A 24,651-nucleotide genomic window follows, 5' to 3' on the forward strand; every position below is an offset into this window, starting at 1 on the left:
TTCAGAAAAACCCAAGTTAAACCCAACTGGCTTAAAAGACATCAACGTGAAAGCTGGTCAAGAGTTCACCATTAAAGTACCATTCAGTGGCACACCCAAACCTACAGCCAAGTGGACGTTGAATGGGGAGGGTGTGGCTGACCCACCCAGAATCACTATGACTGTAAGTGATTGCCTCTCTGCTGCTGTGCTCAGTTCTAATAACAGTAGCCTAGTAACTGATCAGTTCTAATAACAGTAGCCTAGTAACTGATAAGTGTATTACTGTGTCCTCAGTTGACCGATGACCATGCCATACTGCACTGTGCCAAAGCCAAGAGAGACAATACAGGCAAATATGAGTTGACATTGAAGAACGATGAAGGAACAGACACAATGAAGATCAATGTCAATGTATTAGGTGAGTGGACTAGTCAATAAGTCCCACTAATGGAAATTTACTCAATGTATTAGGTGAGTGGACTAGTCAATAAGTCCCACTAATGGAAATTTACTCAATGTATTAGGTGAGTGGACTAGTCAATAAGTCCTAGTCACATCATTACATGCACCCTCTAAACAAGCTTAATTCTAGCATAATGTACTGCTGCATTGCAAACAAGAATTATTCATTAGGAGATTTTTTAAAAACGTATTCTAATTGTTAGAAAAAAAAATATTAGATTGAGTAAAATTATAACAAATGTGGACACAACCAAAAAAATATAATTACTTTGAAAAGAATTATCAGAATTCTTAAGGCTTTTGGAAAAAGACTTAAATTTGGAACTTCACCACTAATAGACTAACGATTTCCCCGTCACATGAGAAAAAATAAAAAAAAGTTTTTTTTTTTTTTTGTATATTATTAAAACATGGTAACAGCATAATTCTTTACTGATTATTTTCTGTGTAACTGACTCAATGAATTGATTTGTAAAAATTCCTATGAAACTGTTGTACACTTTAGATAAACCTGGCGCACCAGTCGGTCCTATTGAAGCCAGTGACTTCCAGGGCGAGTCTTTGACCCTGACATGGAAGCCGCCTAAAGACGACGGAGGAGAAAAAATAGCCAACTACATTGTCGAGAAAAGAAAGGTCAGCTATTGTAGTACCATTCCTTTAATCTTTGTATCATAATACTAACATACTGTTGACATTCAGATGTATGCATGAATACTTTATCATTTAAAATGAAATGATAGTTTGTCAATGATGTCAATGTGCAGGGTTTATAGATTTGGTGGGGTTTGAACTCAGGACCATTATGATGAAAGTCTGAAGCTCACACTGACAACTGAGTGGCATTAACTGTTATAGCTACCAGACTCTAATTAAAATGGAATATAAACATTTGTATATAGATGCCGAGTTGTGCCTGCTGAGCTCCTGAATGCAGCACATAAACCTTTTCCCTGTCCCACGTCATCAGAAAGAAACTCAACCAGAGCACACTAAGCATGGAGAAAAAAAGATTCACTGAGAACTGAAAGTATAGCAAGCTTATTTATTCTGATTATAATATAGTTGAGATCTAAAATCCAAAATCTCTTAAATCCAAAAGATTACTGTGCTTTAATTTAAAAGATGCTTAATTTTATATTGCAAAATATTGTTTCTTGTTTTAGGCTGGGACAGGCAGATGGCAGAAGGTTAGCAGTTTCCTGTCTAAACCAACATGTGAGGTTCGAAACCTTGAACCTGGTACTAAGTATGAGTTTAGAGTTGCTGCTGAGAATCCTCAAGGTGTCAGTGACTTCCTGGAGACTGAGACCCCAATACTGGCCAAACTACCTTATGGTAACATTTTGTTGAGTACTTACTTGATATTGCATGATAGAGAAGTCCATAGTAAACAGAAGACCTCATTCTAGAAATAACCCAACTACCAATACTGGCCAAACTACCTTATGGTAACATTTTGTTGAGTACTTACTAGATATTCCATGATAGAGAAGTATGTCCATAGTAAACAAAAGACCTCATTGATTTTGTTACATAAAACTCTAGAAAGAAGTAGCTGTAGCCAACTACCAATGTAATTTGAATGGGGACAAACTAAAGTTTTTGTGTTAATAGATGCTCCTCAAGCTCCTGGCTCACCCAAGAGTGTGGGAACCACTGAAGATTCTATCACACTGACCTGGTCAGCCCCAAAGAAAGACGGAGGCTCACCAATCACTGGCTACGTTGTGGAGAAGAGAGAGAAAGGAGAAGAGAAGTGGACCAAGTAAGAGTTTCACTTTAGTTTCAAAAACTACAATACGTTTTCATTCACATCAAATCACGAAGCTCCTGATCTTTCATTGTATGGGTTACTTTTGAAAAGACCAGCATTTGATTGATAAAAAGTAGATTGGTTAAATGTAGTATTCAAGTCATACAGCAAAAATATTGTCAACTTGAAACTAAATTCAAAATTTAAAAACAGTAACTAAAGACTATTAATTACAAATAAGCATGGAAACTAAAGCAACATAGTAAGGCCATGTCTAAGAATTGAAAGAACAGAGAAGGGACAAGAATGATTGAGAAGTAATTATACCAAATTTTTTTTTGGGTACCTATGTATTTTAACAATGTTGTGTTTCTGTAAGGTTCTCATTGAGAGCTAGGTAGACTCAAGTACTCCAAACTGAAAACCTGCAGTGAATGCTAAACCACTCAGCCACTCATATTGCTTTTTTTAATAATATGTTCTTTATTATTATCATTAACCAAGAAAAAAAAGTATTTATATAATTTTTAGTCTGTTAAGTAAGTTTACATAATGTCTTGTCTTTCAGGGCCAACATTACCGACATCCCAGACACAGAGTTCCAGGTGAAAGGTTTACAAGAAGGAAAGGCTTATGAGTTTAGAGTTGCTGCTGTCAACAATGCTGGCATTGGTGAATTTAGTGATGGAAGCGGCTACATCAAAGCCTTACCCCCTCCAGGTACCTAGTTATTCTTGAAACATGTGAATTAAGACATGGAAGCAAAGTAAAGCATAAATTAAAGCATTAATTTATTTATGTATGTGTATATTATATTAAAAATGGAATGCCTTTATACAAAATGTGTTAAATGATTCTGGTGTGTTATATTAGGTCATATAGTATATATTCTGATTACATGTCTCTGTGTTTCAGTTGCTCCTAAAATCAACCGTGACCTGTTGCCAACTTCTAAAGACATTAAAGCTAAAGTTGGTGAAGAATTTAAAATTGCCATTCCTTACAATGGGAATCCAATACCTACAGTCTCCTGGTCTCAGGTTAGTACACACAGTTGGAGTTGTGCCTAAATCTGTATAAATAGTCTCAATAATGAAGTTAATTTACTAGGACAAAAAACAGCATTTGGTTTATTTATTGTATCCTCCAAATGCCCCCAACCACATTTTAAATCTTTCTCACATGGGTAGGGCCCTATTTCCATTTTTCTCTTGTTGTTTCTGTCTTTGAGGAGCATACATCATCATCTGATTAGTCATTCCATCTCAACTTTGCTAAGGGGATGAGTGTCAGTTCAGCAATGGATATATTTGTTGGTGTCATGATCCCAGCATGGGACTCTTAGATTTGATCTCAGCCAACACTCAACTTTGTTGAGCCGCATTTAGTTTCCTTTCAACCTACCAAATCTTTATCTCTAAGGGAATGTACTGATGTGCCCAAATAGACTGTAATCAAAAGACAGCCCTAGCTTTTTCTGCTAAACATGCCAAATTGTGGTAATGGTGCAGCCTAGATATCTAAACTTTCTTTTTGTTTTTAATCTTAACTTTTTTTTATCTGTTCAAGCAGTGACTGTCAGATGTTGATGGATCTATCTCCAACTCTTGTCCTGGTTTATTCTAAAGCCAATTTTGAGTCTCCCTGTCATGTCTTGTATTTGTCGTTTACAACGATGAACTATATTACTTATTAATATTTAGGACCATAATAATGATTTGTTGACATACATTAGGAGGAGCTGTACTTATGCTAATGCGCATCATCTATATACTGCTGTATGCTAACTCAATGTGACTTTTTTCTCTTCTCTCAAACCAGGGAGGAAGTCCAGTCTTGGAGAACAACAGAATTAAATTTGATATTAAGCCAGACATGATCACCTTAAGATGCAGCAAAGCTGAACTGAAAGATGCTGGCAAATACACATTGAACTTAACCAATGAAAAAGGATCTGATAGTATCTCTATGAATGTCCTCGTTGTTGGTGAGATCTTTCTAGACAATATAATAAGTAATAATAATATAATAAGTAGCCTTATACACGTTGACATTCATTTTCAAAGCCAACAAGTTCTTATATAAAATTTTACATTCATTTTCAATGCCAACAAGTTCTTATATAAAAATGTACATTCATTTTCAATGACAAGTTCTTATATAAAAATGTACATTCATTTTCAATGACAAGTTCTTATATAAAAATTTACATTCATTTTCAATGTTAACAAGTTCTTATATAAAAATTTACATTCATTTTCAATGTTAACAAGTTCTTATATAAAAATTTACATTCATTTTCAATGTTAACAAGTTCTTATATAAAAATTTACATTCATTTTCAATGTTAACAAGTTTATATATAAAAATTTACATTCATTTTCAATGTTAACAAGTTTATATATAAAAATTTACATTCCTTTTCAATGCAGACAAGTTCTTTTAAAAGCATTGACATTTATTTTCAATGCCAACTTGTTCTTATAAAAACATTGAGCTTTTCTAGAAAATTGTCATTTTTCTGTACAATGGGGGTCTCATATATAGATATTTTTTTCTTTTAAGAAAATCACTTGTAGAGTTTGCCTTCTGTTTGTATACTAAGGCCATTTTTTTCTCTTTGTGCCTTACTCACTGAAATAAATTGCTGATTGGATAGTTTCTTACTCACTGTAATAAATAACCAACTTGATAGTTTATTTTTTATGTCTAAATAAAATTTCTTTGTTGTGGTAACACTATCATCAACAGGGCTCAGTTTCTCTATCTTTGTTATAACAACCTTTTTTTTTCTTTTTAGAGCTTTATTTTAGAAAATTACTTCTTAGAAACAAATGTCATTTATTTTACAGATGCTCCAGCCAAACCAGAAGGCCCTCTGGAGGTGAAGGATATTACTCCAGAATCTTGTATTTTGACATGGAATCCTCCCAAGGTAAATGATCAAGTGTTGGTGGTCAGTAGTGGGGGCAGGATCTAGTAGTTGTAGAATTAGTCCCAAGCACTAGTCATTGCCTGAAGTTCTGATTTAGCTTTAGAAAACTGTGATTGTAGGCTAGTCTACATAACTTGAGTTTGCATTATTGCTAGTAAACATTTGTTTAGGTCTAAAGTGTCTTGGTAACAATAAAATAGATCTTCACACTTAAACTCTGGCGTTAGATCATTAACACCACATTGATCATTGGTTCATAGATCTTAAACTGTAATATTTCATGACAAGCTGCTGAAGTCATTTTATTACAAGTTATCAACTTTAGTTTCTCACAATAAAAATGTATAAATCATCAGAGAATGTTTTACATAGAATCTATTTCCCTGTGCCTACAATGTTCTATTGAGCTGTGTGTTGCAGATCAAAACTGTTCAGCTTACAATGACCATTCTGGCAATTTCCGCTTGGCAATATAAACATTCCAAGATTGAATGATTAACAGTTTTTAGTGAAACACTAAACATCACATTTTTGTTTTGTTTCATCACAATCTTAAAGAAAACTTTGCCTTGAAAACACTCAAATTCTAAAACCTCTTAAAAGTTTACATTTTGATCATGTTTTTTTTTTTTAGTTATAGAATAATTTAATTTTCATCTAAACTATTGTTTGTTTAGTTATCTAACTTTACCCAGCCAATAATTATAGAATTTCTTATTAATTGGAACATACACAATAAATAATGAAATAGCTTTCACTTAGTTAGTTAGTCTCTGTGCATATTGTAGAAATATTTTGCATCTCTAGTTAATTTAGAAATCAATGTCTTGTTGACAGTTAGTTTTTGTTGATTAGCTTAGACACTAGACCATTACAGATCTAGTTTCCTTTTGGTTTTCAGAGCACTTTCTCACCTTATTTGGTAATGGCCTTTGTACCTTTTTTTCTTGTAATGAATTGTTGTGTGTAACCTTCAGACATTGAATGTTGTTTATTAACCACTTTTTACTAACTGAATCACTCACATATAGAACACAAAATAAGGCTTGTTTTTACCAACTGAATCACTCACAAATAGAACACAAAATAAGGCTAAGAAAAAGGATGGCTGCCTGGTCGTGCGGTTTGCACGCTGGACTGTCGTTCAGAATTATCGATGGTCCAGGGTTCAAACCCTGCCCGCTCCCATCCCCCGTCGTCCTGCGGGAGGTTTGGACTAGGAAGTAATTATCTTCAACTCTGAAGGAACATCCGAAACATGTAAAACATTTTACAAAATCATTTCTTTTTTTTTTTAATTTTATGATGGATTAAAAATAAGAAAAATACTAATTTTCTAATCGTCTAAATATTACAGGAAAACTCATCACCAAATTGTTTATGTAATTTTTACTTTTTAGATTTTTTTCAACACAAATTGAAAGTTTCCAAAGCAATGAGGACATTGTCAAATGTATTCTATTGTCATGTCATTCAAGTGACTACTTACTCAAAGACTAATTAAAATTTAGTCAACAAAGAAACAAACCATGAAGATTAAAGTTATCACATTTGCATTAATACAGACAAAAAAAATCTTCAATAGTGATTTGACTTTCAGAAATCTTTATTTTTTCAAGATTACATCAGAATGTCTTCAATTTAAGTTTGAAACAGGCGCTATCCTGTGATCAACTATTTCCCCATGTACATGAAGTCTCTAAAGCATGCTGCTGTTTAGTCACAATGTCTACATTGTGATACAAAGGACATCATAAAATGTATTCATTCAAGTTTCTACATATTGTCACATTCTACACTCCCATTTCCTATTGTGACTCAACATTGTCTCAATGCATGTTTGTCAAGCTACCACAACGCAAGCTCAACACAGAGAATAAAACTTATCTTATAATTTACAGATTATGTTGCTTTAAAAGAGAAGAGAAATCTATCCATAAAACATACCGTATAATTTGCATAACATGCTTCATCTAGCTAAGAAATACACCCCTTAATAAACTGCCACGCATATAGTACAGCCAAATGCTGACACCCTCACACTATATTTATACATATTTTCTTAACTCAACATCTACAGTGGACTCCATATGCATTATATTTCCTAACTCTACTGAAAAGGTTTATTCTTATAACGAAATATAAAAAAATGACATAAATTTCAATTGCACAACATTTTTTTCGCTAAACAAACTAGGCAACTGAACTTCCAACCAACCCTAGATCACCTTTGTAAAGTCATGTAGCAAATATCAAACAAAATATAGAGCTAAAATTTACCCTACAAATCTATTCCTGAAATTTGGACTTACATTGTTCATCAATTTTAAGAACATAAGGACCTTAAATCTCATGTTTCTAACTCCTTATCGTAAATTAGCTCAAGTTACACAATACCCACTTGGTCACAAAATTAGAAAAATCGCACTTCATAAAGTATCTTGTAGACAGATGGCTGCCTGGTTGTGTTATTCTGTCATCTTGATGGTCCTGGGTTTGAATCCTGCCTGCTGCAATCAATCCAGCATGTCGTTTGGGCTAGGTTGTAATTATCTTTAAATTTGAAGGAACAATTGAAACATGTCAAACAAAACTTAGATGAGTCAGTTTCCAAGAACAAAATTCATTTACTCTTCCTGGAGAAAAGTCTGTGGAGAGATTGAAGCATGGGAAGCGCGGTCGAGAGGCTAAGTGCGCTTGAACTTGGCTTGGCTACCTATGAAGGGGGCTCGACGACCGACATGGGCAGAGTTGTGTTTACTGAGCGCCTAAAGGCAGCACGGAAAAACCTTCTCCTAGATATACCCCCTCTCCCCCCCCCCCCCAAACTGAGATTGGACCAAAGCGCTCTGAGCATGCTATAAGCATGAAAGTAGCGCTATATAATAATTTAATAAAGTTGAGTTCTACTAATAAGTCAAAATTGTTTGAAAACTATAATAATTAGTTGTTACATTTTAGAATATATACTAGTGGCATTTAACAGTTGGAACATTTTCGGGTATCAATACTAATTTGGTATTAATATTAATGACAAACCACAATTTTATAATTTAACTGTTACTACTTTTGGTTATTAATACTATTGACAAGATTATACATGTAACTTGTAATATTTGATTATATACTATACATGTAACAGTTGTATCTTTGGTTATTTACTATACATGTAACAGTTGTAATAATACTATACAGTTACTACTTTTGGGTATGAATACTATTGACAAGATTATACATGTAACAGCTATACCATTTGGTTATATACTATACACATAACAGTTTTACCTACTATGTAAATTATGTTAAATTGCTTGAATGGAAAGTTGATGACTAATAGTTGCATGCAATAAGTGTGGTCCTCATTTCAAAATATAACCTGAGGCTCACTGCTTACAGATTTAAGTTATTACATTTTGTTATAATGATCTCATTACATAGTGTAGAAGTAGTTTAACATGTAGATCTTTTAGTCAGTAGTAGGACTATCTGTCAAACATTACACTATAGATCTATTTGATTCCTTCCTGTCGTAAGAATGTAAAGTAACATCTTGGGTGTCCAACCAAACAGGAAGATGGAGGCAGTGCCGTCAGTAACTATGTGGTTGAGAAACAAGACAAAGCAACTGGCAGGTGGGAACCTGTGAGTAAGTTTGTCCGTGGTACCAAGTATGAAGTCTTGGGACTGACTGAAGGTCATGAATACAACTTTAGGGTCAGTGCTGAAAATGAATATGGAGTCAGTGAACCATTGGAGACAAGCCAGTCTGTTGTAGCACAACATCCTTACAGTAAGTCTACTTTGTTTTAGCAATAGCATAACTTTACAGTAAATCTACTTTAGCAATAGCATAACTTTACAGTAAATCTACTTTAGCAATAGCATAACTTTACAGTAAATCTACTTTAGCAATAGCATAACTTTACAGTAAATCTACTTTATCAGTAGCATAACTTTACAGTAAATCTACTTTAGCAATAGCATAACTTTACAGTAAGTCTACTTTATCAATAGCATAACTTTTAAATAAGTCTACTTTATCAATAGCATAACTTTACAGTAAATCTACGTTAGCAATAGCATAACTTTACAGTAAATCTACTTTATCAGTAGCATAACTTTACAGTAAATCTACTTTAGCAATAGCATAACTTTACAGTAAGTCTACTTTATCAATAGCATAACTTTTAAATAAGTCTACTTTATCAATAGCATAACTTTACAGTAAGTCTATTTTGTTTTAGCAATAGCATAACTTTACAGTAAGTCTACTTTAGCAATAGCATAACTTTACAGTAAATCTACTTTATCAATAGCATAACTTTTAAATAAGTCTACTGTACTTTACATCATTAAGAACATAAAACTCTTAGGTATTTAGTGGTAGATGAGTCATTGTTCTAGATATATCCAACCTTTTGTTTTTAGGGATGATGCTTTAAAGATACACAATTTTGTTTTTTTAAAAATGTCCCTTCTCTGCTTCTAAGTTTACTTCCCTTGTTTGATCAGGTTTTGATTTTGTTTCAATGCATCATTTTATAATAAACCAGCATTTGAAAAAGAAAAATTTCATTCTGTGATGAACTAGGATTTGAAAAAAAAAAAATTCATTTGTTAGTCCTAGACTGTATCATTTCTGATTCCGCAGCCTAATTCCTGATTGATAAAAATTATTTCCAAAAGTATATGATCACGTGTTTGTTAGTTTGTTAGAGGATCAAAATTGTCTAAATACATTTACATTGACTTTCTTGTTTAAATCAGGTAACCTTGAACTTGTAAGTTAGGGTCAAAGTTCTTTTTTTATTATTTCTTGGTTCTCAAAATGATGTCATGAGTAGTCTTTCTTTTTTTTTTTTAAGATGAAAAGTTTCACTGATAATGGATTTCATTTTATTTTGAAACTTAAGCTTATCAAGCAGTCGGTGTTTTGTCATGCTAAATTCTAAAATCCTGGCTAAACTATATTGTCATGATTTGAGTTAAACCTTTTATACAGTTATATGCAACATCACATAACAAACAAATTGAATGGCTTTTTGAAGCTCAAGAAAAGAAAGTTTGTATTTGTGATGACTGTAAGAATCTTTTCCTTTAAACTACAATCAAGTGTTCTTAACACTGATATCAATGCAGAGTTGTGTAGTTTGCCTGGTTGTGTTGTGTGCTCGCTGGACTGTCGTTCAGACTTGTTGATGGTCCTGGGCTCATACTCAGCGTACTGCGGGAGGTTTGGACCAGGAAGTAAATTATCTTCACCTCTGAAGGAACATCCGAAACAAGTCAATGTTTGCTTTTTTTGTTTTGCTTGCTCCTGCCCAATGTACATAGTTTATGTGTGCCCTGTGTTCTCTTCCAGCTACTCCCGAGTCTCCGACATCCGTGGCTGTGGATGATGTGGATGAATCCTCTGTGACACTCAAGTGGACTAAACCCAAGACTGACGGAGGCAAGAAACTGGAGGGATACGTGATTGAGTACAAGGAGCCGAGCTCCAACAGATGGAAGGCTTACAACGATGTACCTATCAAAGAAAACATGGGAACAGGTGAGTCTCAAACTTTTGAAGACTTCAGAGGCAGCACATTCTAACTCAACTGTAACTTATGTCCTTTTCGTAATGGCATGATATGGAGGATTGGTGGCTGAATGATAAAGCATTTGTGCTTCCAAACTGAGGGGTGTCAGGGTTCAAATTTCATTGAAGACATATTTTTGGACCTAGGATTTTGTAGGAGGCTTCTGATTCCACCCATATAATTGGTACTTGACATTATTTGGGAAAAAGTAAAAGTGGTTGGTCTTTGTGCTGGCCACATGATACCTTAGTTAACCACAAAAAAACAGATGACCATTACATCATCTGCTCTATGGATCGTAAGGTCCTAAAGGCGTGCTTTTTTTATTGTGGCATGATAATGTAACTTATGTATTTATGCAATCAAAAATGCTGTAAAAACACTTTCTCTATGGCATTACTATTATGTGAATGTAAACAGTATCTCTATAGCATTACTATTATGTGAATGAAAACACTTTCTCTATAGCATGACTATTATGTGAATGAAAACACTTTCTCTATAACATGACTATTCTGTGAATGTAAACAGTATCTCTCTAATATGACTATTATTTCAATGTATATTTTAGTGAAAGGATTGGACAATGATAAAGAGTATGAGTTCCGAGTCAGAGCTAAGAATGCAGCTGGCCTAGGCAATCCAAGTGACAGCACTGGTCCTGTTCAAGTCAAACCTAAATATGGTAAGAAAGAAAATTGATAGTACCATACACAAGTATTACATTAGATACTTTTATTAGTCTTCCTTATTTTAGAACATTCAGTGTTGCATCTTGCCATTTTAAAACTAGCAAAGTTATAGATATGGAATATGTCTGTATTTCTTGTTCCCAGCCTAAGTTGTCAATATAGGTTTTGGTAGTTGAACATTCTTGATGTTTACTGCTGTAAGGTTTAAATATTCAAAACTAATCAGTGTGAATCACACTATTTCAGTGAAACCCTCAACACCTGGAGTACCAGAAGCATCTAAAGTTGGCAGGACATTTGTGGAACTCAAATGGGACAAACCTAGAAATGATGGAGGAGCTAAAATTACAGGTAGATTATTACTTCCCGTTAGTACTTGAATATATCTTTAGACTAGTTCATATTATCTGTCTACAATTTCATATTTGGATATATACTTCTTCATGTTATCCCTATACTACTTTACCTACATCTATTTCTTCTTTCTGTCTTAAGAGTTGAGTCTATGACACTTAGCTGTCTGGACAAACTTCTGTCTGGGAAAGATCCAAGCAAATGTAAATTATAACATCTCTATTACTGATGGCTCGTATCTCAAGGCACATGGATTAGAAGTGATGCCAAAGGCCGAGCACATCAAAGAAACTCCCCCTTATTCGTTCTCTGTACTACATCAGTCGTGCAGGTGTCCACGATAAAAATGATCCTTTGAGGAACAGTGTGTGGATAGTGACATATTGGGGGGGGGGGGTTTCTTCCATCCCCGCCAGTGCAATGGACTCAGTCCTTAGGCATCATTACCGGGCTTCTTTTTTGCTTCCTTATTGGCCTAATCGTCTTCTCTAATGACCGTTTCCACCCAAGTGCCACGTTGAGGCTGAAAAGCATTGCTTGGGACTTTACTTACATAAAATTTAGAAACTAATATATACTTTATCTATTTACTATTCAATTGATATTCTACCCTTTATCCTTCACTGTATTCTTCTACTTTTGACTGACATTAGAGAATTGTCTATTCTCAAGGATATGTGATAGAGAAGAGAGAGAAGGGAATGAATCTATGGAGTAAAGCCAATGAGTTCCCAATAGTTGACAATTACTTCACTGTGACTGGCCTGCCTGAGAACTCAGAATTTGAGTTCCGTATTGCAGCAACCAATGCTGCTGGTACTGGTGAACCTAGCCTCCCGTGTGCTCCTATCAAGATAAAAGAAAAGATTTGTAAGACATTTACTTTTATCTGTGGAGTGAGATTTATTTAATTTATATATTTATTTTTTGTATTTATTTTGTTTTTTGTTTTGATTCTGCTTCTTTGATTAAGATTAGGGCTATGCTAATTGATCAAACCTATCTAATAGAACAAAAAGTTTACAAATCTTTTTAGAGAAATTTGCTAATGAAGTATAATTATCAGTATTATCAAATAAATGCAACAGATTTTTGTGTCTAGTTATTCTGTAATGTGGGCTAAAATATGATACATTTGTCAGTGTGCTGGCTTTACAATATCTTCCTAAAGTGTTGACCACAAAATTTTTTTTTTTAAACTTCACTTGCCACATAAACTTATTTTCTTATTAAAATAATTCTATTTTGCATCAACATCTTAAGTTTTTTTGTTATTAATTGGTGCACTAGATGTTGCTGCTTCTCTTTCTATTAGCTTTTTTGTTTCATTGCTTTGTTTTTTAACATTGTACTATTTTTTAATTTCTTTATATCATGAAACTTTTACTTTGTGTTTCTCCAAACTTGATTTAGAATCCTCACTCCACTTTTCTTAGCTTGAATTTACATTGTATATGTGTCCCTTTTTTTGTTGTTTTAGCTGGTCAAGCTCCAGACTTTGTGAAGAAACTGTCAAATACCAAAGCTAGTGTTGGGGGTGAAGCAGCCTTCTCTATTGAAATCTCTGGTCATCCACCACCTCAGCTGACCTGGTTAGTACCATCGGCAACAGTTGCTGACAATTTAACTTCATAATAATTAATTATGTTTTGTAAGCTGGCTCTTGACATGATTCATTCAATGACCCACAGGTTCAGAAACGGTATAGAGATCAACACTGTTGGCCGTAACCGTGTCAAGGTAGATGGAAACACATACACACTTTTGATGAGTGATGTCTCAGAGAAAGATGCCGGGGAAATCACCTGCGAAGCCAAGAATGCTCTGGGCAAAGAGTCCTGTAGTGCACAGTTGTCTGTTCTTGGTAACTGCATTTATTCACACATTTTATTTTCATTTAGCTTTAACTTTGTCACATCTTCAGAATGAGATATGATAATATTAACCCTTAAAACACGTGTGGTAGTTTAGCCTCTATACATCAGAATTGTAATTCCATTTCATTGTAAGACAGCTCAGCGCTTAAAGGGTTAAGGCTTCAAGTCTGAAGATTAAGGAGGAGTGGAGTATTTCACAACCAATGGAAACATAACCCTTGTAAGCCGGTGGTTGTGGCTTAGGTTTTCTTTTCACTGTCTACATCTCTCCTCGGCAGTAGATTTCCTTTTGATCTTAAATGTGCATTCCTTGGCCTTTGTAAGAAATCTCCAGCTGTCTCTTTCAGAAACCACCTGCTGGCACTTCTCTCTTCTAATGTCAATTAAAGTAAGATGGTGTATATTTCATAGCCTATGAGTATAAAATCTAGATGCAGACAATACCTGAATAAATATTTATTGTTTACAGAGTAAAAAAAAATTTTACATACCTTTCTCCTATCATCACTGCCAACTCCCTATAAACTAAAAAAGTTTCTTATTTTGATTGTCGTAAATATACTGGTTTTAAAAGAACTAATGGTTTGTTTCATGTTTATTTTCTTAGCGCCACCTAGATTTGACAAGGACCTCAAAGACCAGAAGGTCACTGCTGGGGAGCAATTTAAGGTCAAGCTTCCCTTCAGCGGCACTGGACCGTTTGATGTCAAAGTTAAAAGAGACGGCAGAGAATTGCAAGAAAGTGACAGAATTAAAATTTCTCCCTTTGATGATTTCTTAACTTTCCTTATCAAAGGTATTTATAAATGTAGACTCATTAGATCATGATTCTTCGTAAGAGTGCCAAACATTTAAGTAACATTGTTGATTTTTTTTTTGTTTCCAAAGTTTTTCTGATAATACAATGGCATGACCTAGCATTTTTTGCAGTAGTTACACTGTGTTGCATCAATGTAACAGTCTGTCTAAAGTGTCTTATATATTGTTCTGACTTTTGTCCTCAGACTGTGAAAGAGAAGATTCTGGTCGCTACAGTATTGAGATCAGTAATGACAGTGGTACAGCTGCAGTACCTTTCAATCTCAAAGTTGTCAGTAAGTTGTTAGTCACCATCAGAGTACAGTTGTACCATTAGATATTACCAAGTAGGTCTAAGTGTCAGATGTATTTGTTGGTCTACCTTAAGTTCCTCAATTGAAGACTATAGTACATGACAGAATATTATACATCTAAAGCATGCCTGTCAAGTGTTAGGTCAGCTAATTCCTTTCTAGCAATAAGCAACCAATTCTTTATAAAGCTACTGCATCTTTTATTTAGTTCTCCAATTGTTTATAAATGGAATAACTTTGTGTCAATGAAAAGATTGGCCAGAGATTTATTTTTCATGTAGCTATTTTATTTTTCTAGAAACCAAACAGGGTTGAATTTCAAAGTCAACAAATTTCTTACAGTGGAATCGCCTGAACAAAATGTTTTATTTGGCATAGATTCTAGCCTATTTAGGATAAAAATTATATGTATAGTTATTAATTACAGCTGATTAATATTAGATCAGAAAAACACCCTTGTGATTCATGAAATAGTATCAATCAGTCCTACCTATGACCACATAAAGACTAGATCAAAGACCTAGTATAAACTACTTCAACCTATTGAATGATTTGCGATGTTTGTGTTGCAGGCCCACCTGGAGCCCCCAGTGGTCCACTAGCTGTATCTGATATCACCAAGTCCACCTGTAGACTGGCTTGGAAGCCTCCTAAAGATGATGGTGGTGGCAAGATCAACAGCTATTTGGTAGAGCGACAAGAAGTAGGCAAACCTTATTGGGTCACCGTCTCTTCTCATTGCAAGGTAATGGATCACTTTAACTCAAGGGAATACACCTGCTGCAATCTGTTAGGCTACAAGCATCCATTGATCACTTTATCCCATCATAAAACCCTAAAGACTGTGCAATCAATTAGTTTATCTTTAGGCACCAAGCTAGACTGTTACTCCTTGCCATCCATCCTGCAGGAGGTTTGGTCAAAGATGTATAAAATCTTCATTTCTGAAGGAAAATCTAAAACCTACAAAACAAATAAGTTTTTTCTTAGTAGTTGTATGTTTTATCTTACACTATTCATAACATCCTACCAATGATATCACCTGATCTCATTAGTGTGCTCCAGCTTTGTTTGGTGGACAAGGCAACATTTTTTTTCTATGCTTTAATTGTATTTTTCATCACTATGTCATTTGTTCTCCCTGTCTGCCTGGCCATGTAGTATTTGCTCTGGACTGTCTATTGATGGTCCAAGGGTCAAACCCTGCCTGGTCATGTAGTATTCACTCTAGTCTGTCATTTGATGGTCCAAGGGTCAAACCCTGCCTGGTCATGTAGTATTCACTCTAGTCTGTCATTTGATGGTCCAAGGGTCAAACCCTGCCTGGTCATGTAGTATTCACTCTAGTCTGTCATTTGATGGTCCAAGGGTCAAACCCTGCCTGGTCATGTAGTATTCACTCTAGTCTGTCATTTGATGGTCCAAGGGTCAAACCCTGCCTGGTCATGTAGTATTCACTCTAGTCTGTCATTTGATGGTCCAAGGGTCAAACCCTGCCTGGTCATGTAGTATTCACTCTAGTCTGTCATTTGATGGTCCAGGGGTTAAACCCTGCCTGGTCATGTAGTATTCACTCTAGTCTGTCATTTGATGTTCCAGGGGTTAAACCCTGCCTGGTCATGTAGTATTCACTCTAGTCTGTCATTTGATGGTCCAGGGGTCAAACCCTGCCTGGTCATGTAGTATTTGCTCAGGACTGTCAATTGATGGTCCATGGTTTGAACCCAGCCTGCTGCCACCCCTTGCCCTTCTGCAGGAGATTAGGACTAGGATGCAATAATCTGAAGGAGCATACAAAGCATATACAACAGAACAAGTATTGATGTTCTCTTTAATTGTAAGTTTCACCACTGCTTAATCTCTCCTCCAGGACACCAGTATTGATGTTCAAGGTCTGTATGAAAACAGTCAATACTTATTTAGAGTGGCTGCTGTCACAGAGAATGGTCCTGGAGAATTCCTGCAAGCTGAGTCTCCCATTATTGCCAAGATGCCATTTGGTATGTTGTACAATTACTAGACTAAAAGCATTGGTAAACATTGACATTAACCTTCTTAAGACGACGCGGCCGATTTATCGGCCCAAGGCTATTTGGCGAAAAAGACGAGCCGGCCGATATATCGGCCACGATGTTTCCAACCAAAGGATTGGCTTGCCAGTGTTTGTATTAGCCAATCAGATTAGTTCTTACTATTTTTACACATTAGTAGACTGTAATGGCGGCTTCCTTTGCTGTTTTAACGCGATAATTTTTTTAAATTGATTTTTTGAAGTTAGCTAGTGGGAGGTGAAAATTTTAACATGTCAGCCGTTGATATTGATGAAAGTTAACTCACTGACTCTGATTTTATTTTAAATATGCTAGAATTAATAAAAAATAAGAGCAGAATAGAGGAAAACTTTAGATCTAAGTTTACACTAATACTAGATCTAGATCTAGTAAGTATTGACAATATCTATTCTTGGTAACATGGTTTAGAGGTAAGGGTGGGTAGCTGGATAGAGAAGACCTATTTGAGAACCAAGAGATTAGCTCCCAATAGACCGTTTTATGCTATTTTTTGACTATCAATTTAGTTCAAACATTTGTCAGGGAGACTAATAAATATGATGCCAACTTTCTGAACAACAAAAAGCTAAAAAAACGATCCCTGGGTCATAAATGAGTGACTGTTACTGTGACAATTATGAAGGTGTTTGTTTCCATGATACCTGGGGGGGGGGGGGGGGGAGAAAAGTAGTAAAATAATGTGATAGAAGTGTCTGAAGGGTCTCAATGTGCCTTGTTTCTCTAAAGACATGTATTAGGGCTTATTCAAGCCTAAAACTTCTTAAAAAACTCTTACCTTTATAATTCTGTTCTGTTTTGAAAAAACTTTTTTGGAATTGTATGCGCATAAATTATGCAAATTAGCTTGGCTTATTTTAATAAATGTTAATATTTCAGATAAATTCCATAAGATTAAATTAGTTCATTCATTTCTCTACAATAATATATATAGTTTTGTGTATGTAAAGTAATTAGTTTATTTGTTAGGAATTGTTTTGTAAGTGAAGTGTTAAGGCTGGAAATAGGGCTCCGTCTTTTTGGCACAAGACATGCTAAAATGCTTTGTCTTAAGAGGGTTAATCATTCTCTGTATCCAGTTAGGTTAATGGGCCAACATTAAGCCCACATTTTGTTTGATTGTAACAGCACTCTGTACATTAAATGAATGTTGTGTCTTTATTCTTTAGATGCTCCTGAGACGCCTGGAGTTCCAAATGTGACTGAAGTTGGTGGAGACTTTGTCAGCTTGACTTGGGACAAGCCCAAATCCGATGGTGGCGGCAAAATCCAGGGCTACTGGGTGGAGAAAAGAGAACGTGGTACAGAGAACTGGACACGGGTCAACAACAACCTGTGTATCACCAATATGATCAATATTCCCAACTTGATAGAAGATCGACAATACGAGTTCCGTGTGTTTGCTCAAAATGAAGCTGGTCTGAGTAAGCCTTCAACGGCATCAAACAGTGTCAAGATCAAGGACCCACATGGTAGGTAACTCTGGACAACTTAAATGTGTGTAACTTGAATTCACCAGGCACTTATAGAACTGGCCTTTTCTCCTAGCTGTGGTCAGGCTTGGTAGTGGTCCATGTACAGTGTGTACCATACCCAGCCACACATTTTAATTCAGATATTTCTAAATGTCTGTTCAATCAACTGCTGAATGTAACACATCAGAAAATGTTATTTGGTATTGTGAAAATATTAAGACATTTAATAATATTCTCACATTTATATTGATAGTTAGCAAATTATTGTGAGTTACTATGTAAATTTGTTGTTGTTGTGGGAAAATAATTATGGATTTCATTTGTTTAGTTTGATTTTAAAAATCTTTATATGACTTTTAATTTAAAAACATATGAATGCACTTTTTTTATCCTTTCTCAATGGGGGTAGCTGGCTGTATTTTGCCTTTGTAGGTCATAAGAAGCATAAAACATCTTGTTAGGGTTGTCGTAACTCATTTTTTTGTCTTGGTCTTTTTCTCTGTATCCTGAATATTTAGTGGTGAATGATATCTAGGCTGATTGTTTGGCTGACCAGTTTTTTTAAATGTATATATACTTTTATAGTTTTAGCTGCACAATCATTTGATGTGTAACAATTGTTGAACACATTTCTTTGTTGCTGTATCTCATTTTTTTGTTATACTTTGTATTTCTCAAGCTGCTGAAGTTCCTGAGTTTACTAGTGGACTCAGAAAGATTCAAGCTGTTGAGGGCAGAACTGCCAGGTTTGAATGTGAAGTCTCTGGCAACCCCAAACCTGACATCCAATGGTAAATGAACTTTGTTAGCTCTTTATTTGTTACAAGAACTTTCAATGATTATGACATAATACACAATAACTTGTAACTTGTTGTCACAGAACTTGCTACATCCGTCTGACTAGATTCACATTAAGTTGACTACCAGCAGTCTTTTAGACTTTGTGGCACTGCTTTGTTTGTCACCTAATGGTAATATAAACAGTAATTCATATAAAGTAAATATGGGAGCTCTCAGATTTTGTATTTTTATTATTATAGCTTGTATATAGCACTACTTTCATGCTTATAGCATGCTCTGAGCGCTTTTGGTCCAATCTCATTTGTGGACCAGTGGGAGGGAGAGGGTATCTAGGAGTTGGTTTTCCGTGCTGCCTTTAGGCGCTCAGTAAATATAACTCTGACCGAGTCGGGTGTCGAACCTCAAGCCCCCTTCTAGGTAACCAAGACAAGTTCAAGCGCACTTGGCCTCTCGACCACGCTTCCCACTATTTGTGAATATCTTTATTAATAATCAATATTGTTATGCCATAATTAGAATAATCATATTCAGCCTATAACTATATTAATTACATCTATAGATATATCAGCCTAAGATTGTATGCATGTAATGAGTGTATTGAATAATGATGGCTTTGTACATTACAGGTTCAAGGGAGTTCGTGAAATCTATGACAGTGACAAATTTGAAATAGTTACAGAAGGCAACAAACAAATTTTGATTGTGAAAAATATCTATGGTGAGGATGCTGATGAATACAGTGTCCGTGCCACAAACAGAGGAGGAAGCCGAGTCTCCAGAGCAGAACTAGAGATTCGATGTAAGCTATTTAATATTAACATCCTTTTTAACGTTACACTTATTAGCACAGTCATGGGTGTAATGAGAACTTGAGATAAGAGCTATGACATTGTCAGTTGATGTTGTAGGACATGGGACTGTTGTTGTAGGACATGGGGCTGTTGTTGTAGAACATGGGGCTGTTGTTGTAGGACATCTGGCTGTTGTTGTAGGACATCTGGCTGTTGTTGTAGCACATGGGTCTAACGAGAGCTGGAGATAAGAGCTATGACAGTGTCACATGATGTTGTAGGACATGGGGCTGTTGGACCATGAGGGATCCATGAAAGACAAATATTCACCAAATGAGAACAACTGTATACAAAATTTGGGAATGAAAAAATTCTGTGAATAAATGCAATATCTTTTCTTACACCTATAACATACTTAATCCATTTTATTTTTAAATCAAATTGATGTGCTTTGATTTACAGAGAGGGGGTTGTTTCTTGGTCAACATTAACTTTGTGCAGGACATTTATTTTTTATTAACATTGGTGTAAATATTGAATGCAAATTTAAATTCTTGTACTGTCCCTCAACATATTTTAATAACTGACAGAGATGGAGGCTAAAGGGAAATGATTTGAAATAGTGCAACATTTATTTAATATTACATCAGTCTTTGATCACAAATGTCTTGTATTCATTGTTGTGTTAACTGTTGTAATTATTTATTCCAATCCACAGCTCCACCAAAGATCAATGTTCCTCCCAGGTTCCGTGAAGTCTGTACCTTTGAGAAAGGAGAAAATGTTGTCCTTAAAATTCCATTCACTGGCAATCCAAAGCCTACAGTCAAATGGATCAGAGATAATGAGGAATTAAGAGGCTCTAGGTAAGTAACAGACTTTCCTGCTATTTAGCTACCTGTATTGTGACTAACAGAATATAGTGTGTTCAGTTTATTGTCTGATGCTCAAGTGTATGTTCTTAAATAAATAGTTTCTATAACATTGTCTTCTCTAATTAGATTCCATCAAGAAGTGACAGAACGCCATGCTATCTTGACCATTAAAGATGCCAGTAAACTAGATGATGGACCTTACAGACTTCAGTTGGATAATGAATTGGGCTCAGACTCAGTTGTACTGAAAGTACAAGTCAATGGTAGGTCTAACACTTTTCACTCAAATTTTTTCCCCATAGCTATCACTTTTGACAGTATACTTAGTACTATATGTGTCTATGTATATTCCAGATCGCCCTGACCCACCGAGATTCCCTGTTGTGGAGAACATCAGAGATGACTCTGTGGTGTTGTCATGGAAACCACCACTCAATGATGGTGGCAGTTTCATCACTGAGTATGTGATCGAAAGAAATGAGCCTCCTAGTGACAAGTGGCTCAGAGTGGCTTCTACTAGGTTAGTACTTTTATTAGGTTGATACTTCTACTAGGTTAGTACTTTTATTAGGTTGTTACTTCTACTAGGTTAGTACTTTTATTACGTTGTTACTTCTACTAGGTTAGTACTTTTATTAGGTTGTTACTTCTACTAGGTTAGTACTTTTATTAGGTTGTTACTTCTACTAGGTTAGTACTTTTATTAGGTTGTTACTTCTATTAGGTTAGTACTTTATTAGGTTGTTACTTCTACTCGGTTAGTACTTTTATTAGGTTGTTACTTCTACTAGGTTAGTACTTTTATTAGGTTGTTACTTCTACTAGGTTGGTACTTTTATTAGGTTGTTACTTCTACTTGGTTAGTACTTTATTAGGTTGTTACTTCTACTAGGTTAGTACTTTTATTAGGTTGTTACTTCTACTAGGTTAGTACTTTTATTAGGTTGTTACTTCTACTAGGTTAGTAATTATATTAGGTTAGTACTACTAATAGATTAGTACTTACTAATATTTCTTTATGTATCAACATTGATAGTTGAGGTTTGTTGGATTACTAATACCTGGGTTTGCATAATCATGTGAAATACTGCACTGATCCTTAATCTTTGGAATCAAAAACATTGACATTACTAGCTAGGCACAGAAGTAGAAAAAAATTAGAAAAGCATTCATAATTTCATCACAGTAAAAAATTATTTTGGAATAAGGCATACAATTTTTTTTCCTAATTATCGTAACTATCAACAACCCCAGAATTTTATCTAAATTTGTTTAAAGAGCTGTGTTAACCAAAAAGCTCATTATACAATGTGCTGCTACTAATTGGTTTAATAATTTCTTTCTGCTTAGGTTTAACTTCCACAATGTGACAGGTTTATCACCCAATAAAGAATATCGTTTCCGTGTGTTCGCTGATAACTTCTATGGTCGCAGTGAGGCTTGTGAACCAACTGCTCCAGTCAAAACCGAAGAACCAGAAGCTATTAGGAAGAAGAAACAACTGGAAGGTCAGTTTAGGAAAACACTTTTTGATGTTAATGGCAAATAAAGATGAATCTTTAGCATAGTGTACACAGGACTGTAAAAGCTTGTTCAGGTCTATATAGCCTATACTTTTGGAAGGTTTGATTATTGGAGCCTTATGTGCTCACAAATAGTAAACTTGACAACAGCATAAAATTCAAACCATTCAAATTACTTTTTAGTAGACAATAACTTGAATTGGTCATCTTTATTATTATGTGTAAGTACTTTAAAATATATTTTTAGAGATTAAAACCTTTAAAGTATTCAAAATCTGTTTTCCAATGTATAAATCAAAGATTTGATTCTCAGAAATAATTTACCTTGTCTTGAACTGATATTGTCTTTAATAACCAATTTCTGTCTTTCCCAGATGAATTTGGCCGAAGAGTTAGAGGCAAATATGATGGACCAAAGATCAATGATTATGATAAGTTTTGTAAGTACTCATTTATTCCATTTGATTTTATCTATACAAAACTAGGGATTGTAATTTTATATTTAGGCCCTTTTTAAACACTGTCTATTCTACCATTGATATATAGATCTAATGTCTAACCAAGACATGTATATGTAATGAAATTGATACAGATAATTATAGTTCTTGAGTCAAAATATTTGGATGTGTAATTGGTTTGCCTTGTTTGTTTAGATGAAGACATCTGGAAGAAATACGTTCCCCAACCAGTAGAAATCAAACAAGGCAGTGTCTATGACTACTATGATATATTGGAGGAATTGGGAAGGTCAGTCAGTTCTAGCTGCCGTTCAACATAATGCTGTATGTCAGAGACTACTTTTGAATGGACAATTAATTCTTCTATCAATATTCTAAACCATGAATAGCTTCTTTGCAAATCATGTATACATTGTTATTATTAAAAGAAATTTCTATAAATCAAATAAGAACATAAAACTAAAATGTTATTTAACCTTGGTTAGGCCAATAATTGAATATGCATCCTCCGTTTGGGACCCCTCAACTCAAGAAAACATTAAGAAACTGGAACAAACACAAAATAGAGCAGTGAGATTCATAACAAACGAATATTCACATTTGACTAGAGTAACACCTTTAGTAAAATCACTAAATTTAGAAAGCCTTCAGGACAGAAGACTCAAAAGTAAAGTAGCAATTATACATAAAACACTGAACCATAATCTTCAAATACAAAAACAAAATTTAATAAAATACTCTGAAAGACACAAAAATAAAGGCACATTCCTTGTCCCATATGCTAGGACAAATTTGTACAAATACTCCTTCTTCCCTAGTGCTATTAGAGCATGGAATGGGTTGCCTGAGGCGTAGGACGTAATCATCTTCTTTTTTGAAGTAATGTCTGTATTATATAAGATAAGAAGAAAAGATAAGATTTATAAGCAACAGTTAAATGTTGATAAAGGTTTATATTAACTAAATGTTTCCTGTTTATTTTATTATGCTGGAACAAAACATATAGTTTATTTAATCACTTCACAACAAATATATTATAGAAATCGACTATCCATAGGCCCAATTAGTATATGAACTGTGCTGTACAGGATGCATAGGCTGTAATTATCTTCTTCTTTGAAGAAATGTCTGTAATTTATAAGATAAAATATGCTCCAATTATGCGTATAAAATAGACATTTCAGTACCTGGCAATGTTTTCTTTGCTTACAGTGGCGCTTTTGGTGTTGTGCATCGTTGTATTGAGAAAGCCACTGGGCGTGTATTTGTAGCCAAGTTTATCAACACTCCCTACCCGCTGGACAAATATACTGTCAAGAATGAAATCTCCATAATGAATCAGCTGCATCATCCTAAACTCATCAACCTTCACGATGCTTTTGAGGACAAATACGAGATGGTCCTTATCCTAGAGTTGTAAGTACAAATCTATTCCATTTTTATTGTGACTTTTAAAATATCTAATGTCCAGCTTAAGTCCATATTCTCAGTGTCCAACTAATGTATATTCTCAGTGTCCAACTAATGTATATTCTCAGTGTCTGACTTATGTATATTCTCAGTGTCCAACTAATGTATATTCTCAGTGTCCAACTAATGTATATTCTCAGTGTCCAACTAATGTATATTCTCAGTGTCCAACTAATGTATATTCTCAGTCCAACTAATGTATATTCTCAGTGTCCAACTAATGTATATTCTCAGTGTGCGACTTATGTATATTCTCAGTGTGCGACTTATGTATATTCTCAGTGTCCAACTAATGTATATTCTCAGTGTCCAACTAATGTATATTCTCAGTGTCCAACTAATGTATATTCTCAGTGTCCAACTAATGTATATTCTCAGTGTCCAACTAATGTATATTCTCAGTGTGCGACTTATGTATATTCTCAGTGTCCAACTAA

The 24,651-nt window shown here is 34.7% G+C and overlaps 1 protein-coding gene across 24 annotated transcripts in view; it reads left to right on the top strand.

Annotated features, from left to right (window-relative positions):
* LOC106054261 (twitchin-like) overlaps positions 1 to 24,651 on the top strand; it is a 175,176-nt gene that overhangs the window by 136,030 nt on the left and 14,495 nt on the right. For 20 of the 24 annotated variants that reach the window (XM_056044312.1, XM_056044311.1, XM_056044313.1 and 17 more), the window contains 31 exons: positions 6 to 163; positions 277 to 400; positions 950 to 1,080; positions 1,611 to 1,782; positions 2,062 to 2,212; positions 2,769 to 2,920; positions 3,116 to 3,240; positions 4,022 to 4,187; positions 5,053 to 5,135; positions 6,037 to 6,057; positions 8,706 to 8,925; positions 10,498 to 10,686; positions 11,289 to 11,402; positions 11,656 to 11,760; positions 12,436 to 12,633; positions 13,244 to 13,355; positions 13,455 to 13,627; positions 14,248 to 14,436; positions 14,645 to 14,734; positions 15,325 to 15,497; positions 16,623 to 16,752; positions 17,991 to 18,293; positions 18,976 to 19,087; positions 19,724 to 19,896; positions 20,607 to 20,754; positions 20,890 to 21,026; positions 21,118 to 21,283; positions 22,114 to 22,271; positions 22,661 to 22,726; positions 22,940 to 23,033; positions 23,957 to 24,160. In XM_056044312.1, coding sequence (XP_055900287.1) covers positions 6 to 163; positions 277 to 400; positions 950 to 1,080; positions 1,611 to 1,782; positions 2,062 to 2,212; positions 2,769 to 2,920; positions 3,116 to 3,240; positions 4,022 to 4,187; positions 5,053 to 5,135; positions 6,037 to 6,057; positions 8,706 to 8,925; positions 10,498 to 10,686; positions 11,289 to 11,402; positions 11,656 to 11,760; positions 12,436 to 12,633; positions 13,244 to 13,355; positions 13,455 to 13,627; positions 14,248 to 14,436; positions 14,645 to 14,734; positions 15,325 to 15,497; positions 16,623 to 16,752; positions 17,991 to 18,293; positions 18,976 to 19,087; positions 19,724 to 19,896; positions 20,607 to 20,754; positions 20,890 to 21,026; positions 21,118 to 21,283; positions 22,114 to 22,271; positions 22,661 to 22,726; positions 22,940 to 23,033; positions 23,957 to 24,160 — 4,537 coding nt within the window. The remainder of the gene's footprint in view (positions 1 to 5; positions 164 to 276; positions 401 to 949; positions 1,081 to 1,610; positions 1,783 to 2,061; positions 2,213 to 2,768; positions 2,921 to 3,115; positions 3,241 to 4,021; positions 4,188 to 5,052; positions 5,136 to 6,036; positions 6,058 to 8,705; positions 8,926 to 10,497; positions 10,687 to 11,288; positions 11,403 to 11,655; positions 11,761 to 12,435; positions 12,634 to 13,243; positions 13,356 to 13,454; positions 13,628 to 14,247; positions 14,437 to 14,644; positions 14,735 to 15,324; positions 15,498 to 16,622; positions 16,753 to 17,990; positions 18,294 to 18,975; positions 19,088 to 19,723; positions 19,897 to 20,606; positions 20,755 to 20,889; positions 21,027 to 21,117; positions 21,284 to 22,113; positions 22,272 to 22,660; positions 22,727 to 22,939; positions 23,034 to 23,956; positions 24,161 to 24,651) is intronic. The other 4 variants (XM_056044330.1, XM_056044319.1, XM_056044331.1 and 1 more) reach the window with 1 other exon arrangement.

This window comes from Biomphalaria glabrata, chromosome 10, assembly GCF_947242115.1.
Source record: "Biomphalaria glabrata chromosome 10, xgBioGlab47.1, whole genome shotgun sequence".
NCBI classification, from domain to species: Eukaryota; Metazoa; Mollusca; class Gastropoda; family Planorbidae; genus Biomphalaria; species Biomphalaria glabrata.